This window comes from Hemicordylus capensis, chromosome 6, assembly GCF_027244095.1.
Source record: "Hemicordylus capensis ecotype Gifberg chromosome 6, rHemCap1.1.pri, whole genome shotgun sequence".
NCBI classification, from domain to species: Eukaryota; Metazoa; Chordata; class Lepidosauria; order Squamata; family Cordylidae; genus Hemicordylus; species Hemicordylus capensis.
In genome coordinates this window covers 104,066,605-104,079,461 of record NC_069662.1, presented here as the reverse complement: position 1 = coordinate 104,079,461, position 12,857 = coordinate 104,066,605, and the positions used below count along the sequence as shown (strand labels likewise).

At 44.9% G+C, this 12,857-nt stretch overlaps 1 protein-coding gene and 1 long non-coding RNA gene across 2 annotated transcripts in view; one reads left to right on the top strand and one right to left on the bottom strand.

Annotated features, from left to right (window-relative positions):
* Positions 1-3,832, bottom strand: part of DYNC1LI1 (dynein cytoplasmic 1 light intermediate chain 1) — a 48,312-nt gene extending 44,480 nt beyond the window's left edge. Inside the window, exons 1-2 of the mRNA XM_053260625.1 lie at positions 3,302-3,832; positions 2,495-2,568 (exon numbers count right to left, since the gene is read on the bottom strand). Coding sequence (XP_053116600.1) covers positions 2,495-2,568; positions 3,302-3,450 — 223 coding nt within the window. The 5' untranslated portion in view covers positions 3,451-3,832. The remainder of the gene's footprint in view (positions 1-2,494; positions 2,569-3,301) is intronic.
* LOC128329433 (uncharacterized) lies at positions 2,526-7,245 on the top strand. Its single transcript, XR_008309649.1, has 2 exons — positions 2,526-2,615; positions 5,635-7,245. It is a non-coding gene; the product is annotated as an uncharacterized LOC128329433 (long non-coding RNA).
* The last annotated feature ends 5,612 nt before the right edge of the window (positions 7,246-12,857 follow it).

Sequence of the window (12,857 nt, the reverse complement as noted above, 5' to 3'; positions counted from 1 at the left end):
CTTCAACATTCATGACTTGAAAGGCAGCAAATTTCTGGGAGAAGGCATTAGAATGCCTGCCATCTGCATTTGCGCTTGCCAACAGCGAAGTGCTGCTTCCCAGCAAGCCCCTTACACCCCCAAGTCTCCCAGTCTGCCTCTTCCAACGTGCTCTCTCACCCTCCCGGCATCTTCCTGCGGTCTCCAAGCGATAACGGAGCGTGGGCATCCCAAAGTCTCTCTCTCTGTTTTGCGCAGCTCCCTCCATCCACCAATAGCTAGGCGAGTCAACGGCCACTCAGTAGCATAGACAGCAGAGCTGTTCAATGGGCCAGCAGGCGTGGAGAACATTTGGAATGCAATGTTTCTTCCATCTGCCTTTTCTCTTGGGTGCTGCTGGCAGTGACAGAGCGAGTGTGGTGCTGGGTTGGCGCAGCGAGAAGAGAGAGAACCTCCAGCAAAGCCCTGGACATCGGCTGCAAGGCGCCTATTGTTTCTTTTGGCTGGCGACTCTGGGGTGAAGCTGTGCCCAAAGCAGAGGGAGTATACCAGTGGCGGGGAGAAGGCAGCGCAGTGGGGGGATGGAAGCAGCACATGCTCCCCCAACATTGGCACCTCCCTGTGATGCGGTCCCTGCTTACCAGGTTGCACCAGCCCTGGCTATTAAGCATCACATATCTACAGTTGATGCCCATTAAGCATCACATATCTACAGTTCTGTGTACTGCCATTTCTAGCTCCTCTCCAGTTCCTTCATAATTTTACAGAGCCTTAGTTTAACTTACATTTCCAGAATGTTCTAATAAAGCTGTGTCTCTAACCACTCTCTTTCAAGCAAGTGAACAAGCAAGCTCCACCCTAAAATATCTATAGATTGCTGTTTCCATATCTGTACATCCCACACATTTAAATGTCCTCCCTGTACTTTATATACCCCCAACTACCAAGTTCAGAGGAAGGTTAGGGTGCTTACTCTTAAACAGCACCACCACCAAGAGAGAGTACTATCCAGAACAGTTCATAGCCAACTTTGTTCGGGGGAGGACACGAAGCATGGTTCCCTCACTTAGGAATGAAACTAACCCAAGACCAAGCTACAAACTGTGTTATGCATATGCTGGAGCCAATGAGCTTGCTTCTTTTATACAATAGCAGCAGCAGATGGAGCAATCAGCATGCAAGGAGGGGGCTTTTTTTAAGAGCATGGTTAACAGCTTTAAAATTAGCTCCAAGACATCTAGTGCATAAAATAATTGCAACGATCTCAAATTAAAATGGCAGAAGAGGTAGCTTTTGGCATTCTACAATGTGAGGAGGGAGCTTTAACCTTTTCTCCCCTACAGAGTCTGTATCAGGACCCCCACCCACCTGCAGCTACTTACCCAAGGAAGAAAGCTCCCTTTGTTGCAAACTACAACTGCAGTTTGTCAAGGAGCAAAAAGTGGTCCTAGCAAGGTGCAATGACAGCGGGGAAAATGGTTAGAGCCCCCTTCCCCCACATGCTGCAGTCCCAATTGGTGGACCCTGCAGCAGCTAAGAAAATAATAAATATAACTCATATTAGTCCCAATCATGGAGTTTGGCCCTATCAGAAACTTCTTGAACACAGCCAGTTGGAGTGCTTACTCATGAGTGGTTCTACTTATAAGCAACATCCTAGCATACCATTTCAAGCTATAAGCTTCTGGGGTGGAGAAAGCATTTTGTCTGTTGATACATTATTTGAAACATTGTTAAGGAAGCAAGTACATTTCCCCCCAGTGAATTCAGTGCCAAGATCCAGAATCTAATCAGAGCATCACCCAAAAAGTGATGACCCAGCTGATCATGACGCAAGTTCTGGGGAGTGAGGGACAGGATGCCAATGCACTTAGTATACCAGATCTCAGCTTCTCACTTTTTCAGCTTCTCCAGTGAAAACATTATCTCTATTGACAGGAACAAGACATACACACCCATGGAAGAGGAGCTGGATATTTCTAATGGGCGGGGACAAGAAATCATAATCCAAGCCAGCAAGAGAGAGAAAGGCTGCTGCTGACACACATTATGACAACAATGCTCTGGACCAACCTCATTCATGTGGGCGACGCATACTCTTCCAGCCTGTCAGCCAACAAACCGCAGAGGCCCCTCAACTGATCTTGGAAACTAGGTTTCAAGCATTACACTGCATGCAGTCCTTCACAGAAGCAGTGAAAAATACAAGGGATTTAGCACTACAATGCCTACGGTGCATTTTCATTCAGCAGAGAGGAATCAGCCGGATCCCGCAAAGGGGGAGGGGGCTGGAGAGACCCGTGGGCTCAATGAGGCGCTGCAGTTACCCCTCCCATCTCCACCCCATACAAACACAACGCGGCACCTTGCAAGCAGCACTCCGCACACGCCCTCCTCCTAGATGGAGCAACCGAGAAGCGGTCCAGTCCCTCTAATTAATAAATCAAAAGGTGGAAGAAAAACATAATGTAAAATAAAATAAAGGCGGGGTGGGAGGCGCCAAGGGTTCACTTACCCAGCAGCACGACGTTTTTCCCCGCAGGCAGTTTAGATCGGGAACGAGTGGAGACCTCGCTGAGGATACAAGACCTGCCGGGGAGGAAGAAAAACAAAGAGGCCTGTGAGGAAAGGGGAAGGTCTGTGGGGAAAAAGGCGCAGCAGGAGGAGATGGGCAAGGCGGGAGACTCGGGAGGGGGGAATCAGAGGAAGGGATCGTGCGCTGCACGAGGGCCGGTGGGGAAGCTGCTGGGCAGCCCCGACCCTGCGGGAGGGGCCCGTTCCACGATGCTCGGAGAGGACCTCTGAGACGGCCAAGGTGGGCAGGGGCCGGGACTACGGCTACTCCCACCAATATGTATATAGCGCCTTTCAACAGAAGTTCCAAAGCGGTTTACATAGAGAATTAAATTAATTGAATTAATGAGCTGGAACCCCGTCTCCAAAAAGGCTCACAGTCTAGAAAGTAAGCACAAGAAACAGTTTATTTTTGTAAACCGCCTAGAGCCTTTGGAGTCAGGCGGTATATAAGGTAAGTAAATAAATAAATACTAATATAAGACACCAGCCACAGTCCCTGGAGGGATGCTGTGCTGGAGGTGGGTAGGGCCAGTTGCTCTCCCCCTGCTCAATAAAAGAGAATCGCCACTTTTAAAGAGGTGCCTCGTTGCCTGCCCAGTTAAGCAGGGGGCGTGGGAAGATGCTAGCCTAGACAAGAGGCGGGGGGCGAAGACACCTGGCCCGCAGCGGGGGAAGAGGAGGAGCTACCAGGTAGTAACGCTCCCCCTTTGGAAGGAGGAGGAGGAGGGGGGATGTCAATTATTACCAGAGATTCTGTCCATCGTCCTCGTCTCCGCCCGCTCTCGAGTCACCGCCGCTGCCGCTATTGAAGGAAGCAGCCCCATAGCCCGAGCCCAGCCCCGACGACGAGGAGGAACCGAAGGAGCCGGCTCTCCCTCCGACCACCGCCGCCATCTTCGCTGTACACACAGACACACACGAGCGTTTGCGCGCGCTCCCTTCCCTCCACGCCGCCACCCCCCGCCGAGCCAAGCTCCGCCGCTTTTGCGTTGCTGCCGCCGCCGCCGCCGCCGCCGCCTTTCCTCAATGAGAGAGAAAGTCACAGAGGGAGTCTGTGGGGGCGGGGAGAAGGAGCAGGCGGCAGCGACACTGACGGGAACCCGGATGTTGGGACTGTAGGCGGGTCTGCAAAGCGTGAAGAGGCGGGGCTGCTGCTGCTCTGCTGCTGCTGGCACTCTCTTCGTCTCTGTTGCTTTGGGGCTACTGTTGTCCTCCCCGCCGCCTCGGGCAATATGCTCTGCCTACCCTTTCTTCACCGGCGGCGTTATTTATTACCCTTGACTAGCGGGTGACGAAAACAAAGGGAGAAAAGGCTCAGGCGGGCTGTGTCACAAACGCGCGCGCCCTGACAGCCCCACCCACGCCAGGCCGACCAGCCACGCCCTGGGCTTGTGTCAGCCTTACACCTCTTGGGGTCCATCCAAGCGTCTACTACGGCCTTTGTTGTCCGCAAGAGGGGCCGCCGCATAAAGCCTGCCTGAGCGGCCGAGGCAATGGCTGAGCGTGTATTCAGCGAGCGAGAAAAGGCATGGCTGGCTGGAAGCCACGTTCTCTGACCTAAAAAGAAAAAAGTCTTCTGGCACTTTAAGGACGGGCAGATTTATTGTTTCCTGGAACAGAGCCCACTTCGGCAAATATCTTAAAGGCTTCAGACATCTGATGAAGTGGGCTGTGGACTACATGAGCGTATACATCTGTTTGTCTTTCAAGTGCCACAAAACACTATTTTTCTGTGTTTCAAGATAATTAACAAAAATTAAAAGAATGATTTTGCTGTACCCCAACAGAGCTCAAGCAGTTATTCTTGAATTGTGCTTTTCATTATCTGAAAGCCTGTCAGCCCTCTAATATATGTGAGCTGGGCCACTGGCCTGAGCACAAGAGGGGAACATAGGAAGCTGCCATATACTGAGTCAGACCATTGGTCCATCTCGCTCAGTATTGTCTTCAAAGACTGGCAGCAGCTTCTCCAAGGTTGCAGGCAGGAATTTCTCTGTCCTGTCTTGGAGATGCCAGGGAGGGAACTTGGAACCTAGGTGCAGGTAGGTAGGATATAGAAACTGAACTGCTGCCAAATCATACTCTTGTGCAGTTTTTGTTGAATTTGCTTTCCTCAAGAAATCCATCTCCCACTCCTCTGCCTGTAATAGCACCCCAAAACTACCATGTGAGAAAACTGCATTACTTCAGCCCTTCATGGTAGGGCTGGCTCTACTGTGAAAATGGCTTTGGTTAATTGGAATAAGTTCACACATGCATGTTTGTTGCCAGATGACAGCACTGTCTGGTAGCAGCTTGCACAAGTGAAGAAGTTGCACATCGGTTACAACAGAGAAAGTATTTCTGTCTCCTCTTACATTCTATTCAATGGAGGTAGTTTATACATTCTTCTGCTGGTCTTGCAGTAGAGAGCATGAATTGTCCCCTTTGCTAAGCAGGGTCTGCCCTGGTTTTTATTTGAATAGGAGATGTGTGATCACTAAGATATTCCCCTCAGAGGATGGGGCCACTCTGGGAAAAGCATGTCCCAAGTTCCTGGCATCTCCAAGACAGGGCTGAGAGACACTCCTGCCTGCAACCTTGGAGAAGCAGCTGCCGGTCTGTGTAGACAGTACTGAGCTAGATGAACCAATGGTCTGACTTGGTAGAAGGCAGCTTGCTATGTTCCTATGATAAGTAACTGAGTGATGGGATACCACATTATGTAAATACATGTGGTGATTCGGCTGTTAGCTAGACATTCTGTTACATAATGTACCCTGTGCTGACATTTCTAACTCTGTATAGAAGTGTACAGTTACAGTCTAACGGAATAATTACCCCAACATCTTTTTTAAAATGTGCTGTGAGTTTGGAGACTGCACTATGAGAGCTCCATTACAAGATTGTCAACATATATCGTTTGGAGACATTCCAAAACATGATGCTGGTGCATCAGAAATTTATAGACACAGCAGTCATCATGTCCTTCATTACAGAATCACAGCATTGCTCGTCTACTTATAGTGTAGGTCATTTTTCAGATGTCCTCCCCTGCAAAATATTACATCACTGAAGCTTTATTAATTTTTTGTTTAGATCTAGCACTGAGAATGACCAGCAGTCTCAAACAGTATTATAGTCATGTATGGTTAGATGGTGGATGGCATCAATTACGACAGCAATGAATGCACCGCTGCGAGACCTTAAAGGCCAAGTTGAAGACAGATCATCTGGGAGAGAATCTATGTTGTCACTAAGAGTCAACACCGACTTGACGGCACTTTATCATTCAATCAATCAATCAATCAATCAATCAATGGTTAGATGCCCCTATTTAAAATGAATTTCTCTATTTTCAATGTCCCCTGCTAACTGAGCAAAGAGGCACTTTTAAAAAGTGTTTATTCTCTTTATTTAGCAGGGGGAGAGAGCAACTGGCCCTATCCATTCTTAGCACAGCACCCCTCCAGTGGCTGTTGCTGGTGTCTATCTTATATTTCTTTTTTAGATTGTGAGCCCTTTGGGGACAGGGTAGCCATTTTATTTATTTATTTATATCCATGTAGACTGCTTTGGGAACTTCTGATGAAAAGTGTTATATAAATATTTGTCGTATTCATTGTATTAATTTCTTTACTCTTTACTCTGCATTTCTTTACTCTGCATTTCTTTAATCTGCATTTCATTTTCTATGCTTTCATCTGATATTATCATGCTCTGTCATTTTTATAGATAGAGTGTGGCTCTTGATTGCTAAGCCAATGGAAACAGATGAAATGGTTTGTTCAGTGCTCTGATGCTTGGGCATTAAGATGATGTGGTTTAGTAATGACTGAATCCAGTTAAGACAGAGGTACTTATTGTGCAGGGTCAGAACTCCAGAGACGATTTTGATCTACCTGTTCTAGATGGGGTCACACTTCCCAAAAGGAACAGGTTCGCAGTCTGGGAGTACCTCTGGATCCACACCTCTCCCTGGTTTCTCAGGTTGAGGCGGTGGCCAGGGGTGCTTTCTATCAGCTTCAGCTGATATGCCAGCTGTGCCCGTTTCTCGAGATCAGTGACCTCAAAACAGTGGTACATTTGTTCGTAACCTCCAGGCTGGACTTCTGTAATGTGCTCTACGTGGGGCTGCCTTTGTATGTAGTCCGGAACCTTCAGTTGGTTTAGAATGTGGCAGCCAGGTTGGTCTCTGGGTCATCTCGGAGAGACCACATTACTCCCATGTTGATTGAGCTATACTGGCTGCCAATAGGTTTCCGGGCAGAATACAAAGTGCTAGTTATAACTTATAAAACCCTAAATGGCTTAGGCCCTGGGTATTTAAGAGAATGTCTTCTTCGTTATGTGCCCCACCGCCTATTGAGGTCACTTGAGGAGGTCCGTCTCCATTTACCGCCAGCTCGTCGGGTGATCACATGGAGACGAGCCTTCTCGATTGCTGCCCCGAGATTGTGGAATGTGCTCCCTGCTCAGATACAATCCTCCCCATCTGGCAGTTTTTAAAAAAGTCTGAAGACCCAACTCTTCACCCAAGCTTTTTCAGCTTTTTTAATTTGTAGGTTTTAATTTTATGCTGTTTTTAAATTGTTAAACTGTTTTAACCTTTTATATTTGTTTTAATTGTTTTTATGTCATTGTTAACTGCCCAGAGATGAAAGTTTGGGCGGTATACAAGTTAAATAAATACATAAATAATAGTCCAGATCCCTTGACTCTTTTAAAAATTATTATTTGTGTGTATATATTTGGAGCCCACCTTTCTGCCTGACAACAATCCTCCAAGACAGTTGACAATAAAATAAAATTAATACATATTAAGGCAGTGGTGAGTGTGGTGGGTGACGAAGCCACTGAGTGGACTACGATGTAGAATGTTCTCTCTTCAGTTCTTACAAGTTATTGTTGCTGCTGCCCTGGCTGCTCCAACTGCTGCTTTTTAAATGTTAAATAGTAGCCACAGGCAAAAACAGCCCCTCTGGAAGAGTACAGCCTAGCAACCAAAGCCAGGTAGCACTAGCTGTTTTTGTTCCTGGAAAGTGAAGTATCATTGCCTACTATTCCTCCAAACCTCCCTGAGCTGCTTTCACATGATTTCAAGGTGGCCTCCCAGCTCCACAGATCCATATATGTTTCTGTAAGGATAGTGGACTGTAGTTGTATGGAACCAGTTGGAACCACTAACACTGATGGCAATTTACAGTGACCTGTCTGAATGGTAACATTGCTCTCAGCTATTGAGATAGAGGCATCCATGTGTCATCTCCCAATACTGCAAATTAACACAGCTCCCTGGCATTCTGGCAGCATGTGCTACAAACCAGAATTCTTTCTGTATGGCAACAGCCTGGTGTGGAAATCCAAGCGTTTTACAGCTATAAGTTCTCCCTTTTGTGGTGAGATGGCCACCTACTTCACTATACTGTAGATGGTGAGCAAACAACTTTTGATGAAAATAAGACAGGGCGACTGGGGAAAAGCTGTTTCCCACTAGGGTATTCAGAATTGTGTGGTTGACTACAGTGCCAATGTTGGATTCATGGGAATCTTCAGCCAAGTGCTTTTGCGGTCCCCTTAGTGGAGGGGCAGGACAGTCACTGGTAGCTACCATCTCATATTTTTAACCTATAATGCAATGCCCTTGCTCTCTGGAGGCAGAAGCAGATACATTGCATTATAGAAAAAGGAAAATGATGGTTCCCAGCACAGCTACTGAAGAATGCTCCAAGCTGCTGCTGCTGTTGAGGTAAGCCCTACAAGGATTTGGGGAAGTCTTACCTTGGTACCCTGTTTCCCTGAAAGTAAGACCTACCCCGAAAGTAAGACCTAGCAGTAATTTCTGATGTACCGCTAATTGCCCTAGTGCATTTTGGGGGGCTAAAATTAATATAAAGTCTTATTTTCGGGGAAACACGGTAATAGTGGCAGCAGCTTTTCAGCAGCTACACTGTTGGCTGCCATCTTTTCTTTTCTTTCTTTTTTTACCAGGGCTTCATGGGTTTGCCATGGAACCCTTTAGTTTCTTAAATGTCTGGTTTGTTGTTAAAAACAAAACAAAACATAAGTTTTTAGAGACCTTCATAATTTGAGTGGTAAGCCCACTTTGCAAGTGTGCCCATTGCATTTTCTTTCTATGTGACAATAATATCTCTTGGATCAAGCTCAGGTGAAATGGATTCGGTGTATTTACTGCAAATGCCAGCCATGCATGCATCACACTGGTTGTCTGGAAACTGGAATTGTCATTAACCCCCAAAATAGTTTTTCAACATTTTAAACATGGATTCTGCTTTAAAAAGGGGTGTACTTGTGATTGAATAAATACGTGCACAGTGCTATAGAAATCTGAAAAGATGGACAGCCTGCCTGAAACATGGGGAGAAAAGGCAAGACTGACTACTGTGTACTAAGTATTTAATGGGATCCATCTTATCTTCCACCCATTAAAGAGAGACTGAACCTTGGCTGAGGTTCCAAATGAGGTTCTTCAGCTTACCCTGATGGTAAAAAAAACCCTTGACCAGTGCCTCTTTGTCTGTGTTCAAAGAGAGGTGGAGGGATATTGACACAGTTCATTGCACTGTTCCATTATAAGGCTTCCAGATAAAAAATGTTGTCTAGTCTGTACTCACTCTTGAATATCAGATGTTGAAAAAAATGTTTCAATCTGTATGATTGGGACAAACATACCATTTACTGAGCCTCAGTCTTTCTAGAGGTAGCATTCAAAGTTAGATATAAATATGTGTAATCTAATTAATCTTCATATATTGAAGATAATTTGATTTTGATGTACAGGAAATTGTAGGAGTTGGGTTTTTGTTTTTGCCTCATATTTTATCAGCCACAAGGATGGTTGCTATGTAAGTGTTTTTAATTTATGTGATTACCTATGGTTTTAAATTTGAACTCAACAGACTACTTTTGAACTGATCGGTCCATTGTTGATTTGCTGACTGGTATGGCTGTCAAATGTTGCAAAGGTGCAAGGGGAAGCAAGGCTTGAGCTGCTAAGAAAGTGGCATTGTCTGCATCTGTGTGAACATTTACCATAAGTCATTTGATGCTGTGATTCTATATGCAAGCTGCCCTTTGGAGAAACCTCATAAAAAATGGAAAATGTATCAAACAAGGCCACTCCCAGAAGCAACTTTAAAAATAAATGAATGCTAATGTGGGGTGCGGGGGGATGTGAATAAGAGGGCAACATAAATGCATAACAGCCTGAAGTACACACTCACAAATATGCTAGGGAAGAACACATGATAATGATGAGAAGAGAATCGTCATAGGAGAGAGCTGAGCAGAAAGATGCTGTTCCTGAAGGCTCCAGTATCCTTATAGACCATTATTTCTTCCTGAAAATGCATAGCTAGTGACAGACCTGCCAAATGTCATTCATTTAGCTGAAGGCAGAATCCATTTTCTTCCCTTTCCTCCTGCATTCATTTATGCTAAATGTTTAAAGTTATTTATTATTGTTTTTCTCTCCTGTAATGGAGGTTTTTTCTTGGAGCCAAGGATAGCACTGATTCTTCTCAGCTATTTATATATCTTGTCATACTGTTTTTCAGATGGTCATAGTCTGGAAATACCACTGTTTGTCATGAATGCTTCGGCGTTCCACATACAATTAAATCCCACATGTACAAAAAGGAAAATGCTTGGTCATTGTGCAGATTTAGGAACTAACACACGCTCAGGATTGGGGGGGAGGAGATAAAACCCTTTGCACCATTCTGTGAAATAAAAATACCACAGTCTTCCTGATGTATGGTATATTATTCTGTATGCAGGACAAGCAAAACTGGGAGGTAAAGCAGTGGTGGAAGAAGGCACACACAGATAGAAAAGCAGCCAGCTCTGCACAATGAAATCCTCCCATGTCAGCATAACTACACCACAAACATTTAGTTAAAATGGGTTTTGTTCCTTCTCCTCAGCGAATTCAAGGAACTGTAGTTTGGCAGAGGGAAGAGGGGGAGGGATATGTAACAAACAGTTCTCAGCAACCCCATCTATATTTAACAAGATTCTTTATTGGTCTGGGTCACATGCCAGCCTCCTCCCAATGATCATAAATGATCTTATTTATGCTGTGTCACATTAGTGGTCCTTTTAGCCCAGTTCTGTCCACCCTGGTTTAGAGCTATGTGAATGTGCTTTGGGCAACTGGCACTCCCCTCCTCCTCTCGTCTCTCAGACACAAGAGAAGAATGAACACTTCCATTTTAATTGTAGAGCACACCATAGTGCTGCATAATATACAGACTTGAGGAGTTGGTTTTTTTCTTCCTAACGCTAGTGATTTGTTAAACCAGGATATTAAACCAGGGTTTGATCCTGATGGGTTAGTTGGGGTGGGGGGATCACTTCCTCCTAACTCTGATGGCTATAGTTAAAGAGAGACCTTCAGATTTCTCTTAAATAATACTTCCGTAATCTATTGATCATTAAGGAACATTAATATACTCCCTCCCATTCTTCACCCCCAATCTCAGGCCCTGCTCAGGCATAAATCAGATGAAGGCAAATCCATAACAATATTAACTTGATAAAAACAAACAAACTGTAGAATATAAACAGTCTTCATTCAATATATTAGGTCAGGCTAAACAACTGTCATTGTCCCAGCTCCATGCTTATCAGTTGCTATCTGGATCCTTTAATCCCCCCCCCCCCTTTTAATCACATTCTCTGTAGGAAGTTTATTTACTTAAAGTTCTTAAACTACTCAATTTCCTGCTGAAAGTGAAGTAAAAACACAATCAAAGAATCCTACCGAAGGGCAGATAAGGAAAATAATCTTTAGTAAACTGATGTACAAGTTGATATGTCAGCAATGTAATGCACATAATAACTCCTCAACTCTCAACAAAAAGACCCTTTATTTTGAAAAAAAACACACCTAAAAGTTGGTATACATAAATAAAACGTTTCGGTGTAACACACCATCCTCAGTTAAGCAAACAAATGAGCAGAGATAAAAACCTTCTCCACCCCCCTGCTGTTAAATTCCTTAGACCCTGATAAAATTCTGTTCCATGACTGGTAGAAAGATAATGAGCAGGGGTGGGGAGAGACGGGGAATCACCTGATCCTTCTCAGAGGCTAATAAACCTTATGGCATCAGCCAGTGCCTCCTGAGCATTAATGTCAAGCCTCAATTTCTCTATAAATAATGCTTCCTTTATTTTTCTCCTGTGAACGTTCCTTTCAATCTCCAATATATATATATTTTAGAAGGCACTATTTTGCCTTCATGCTTTTTCCTCATATGCAATGACCAGGATTTTGTTCTCTGTGCACAATGCTAAGGTAAAGTGTGCTATCAAGTCGATTTTGACTCTTGGTGCCCACAGAGCCCTGTGGTTTTCTTTGGCAGAATACAGGAGGGGTATACCATTACCTCCTCCCGCGCAGTATGAGTTGATGCCTTTCAGCATCTTCCTATAGCACTGCTGTCCAATATAGTAGCAGCGGGGATTCAAACTGGCAACCTTCTGCTTGTTAGTCAAGCATTTCCCCACTGTGCCACTTAAGGTGGCTAGATGTTCTTTATATCTATCTTACAGTGGTCTACTGGATTTCCCACTATAGAATGAAGTGCAACCTCCCCAATATAGAATTAAGTGCAACCTAAACATTGAATTTTATATATTGCACTTTTCTTTCCACAATTTCCTCCCCTGTTCACAAATGTCACAATCGTGTACATCTCGTCTTCTATCATACAATCTAGTTAACTAACCATTGTTTAAGTGTCATTGGTGCTGCGCAAACCACATTCACTTTAATTCCTTGTGTTTCCAGGATTCTCTGGATTTGCTATGTAAATCTATCTGTAATGAATGGTATTTTAAGTACTGGCAAATAGGGGTGTGAATGGAACTGGCTGGCCCGGTTCGGTTCCGCACCCCCTTGAACGCCCCCCTCCCAGCTCTGTTCTCTTCGGGGGGATTCACAAATTTGTTTAACCATTTGAAGCTCTTTGGGGTGGTCGGAGAGGGGGGTCCGCAGAGGTTCCCCCTCCCCCCACCAGCCTTCGAAATGCCCCCCTCCAGCCTTTTTGGCTGGTTTTTCAGCCCATTCGGGCCTTCGTAAAATGGTGCGATGGTCAAAATGGCGGCTACTGTGCATGCGCAAATGGCCTCTGCAAGGCCCTGGGACATTCTTCCTAATTAGATTTTCAGCTTTCTCTCTAGATTCCTTTTGATGTTCAACTGTGGAAACATCCTCTGCCCTCTATCACATTCTTCATGGTTTGTATTTTCACTATTTTAGTGTGTGCTGACTTATTCTTTAATAAAATGTCCTTT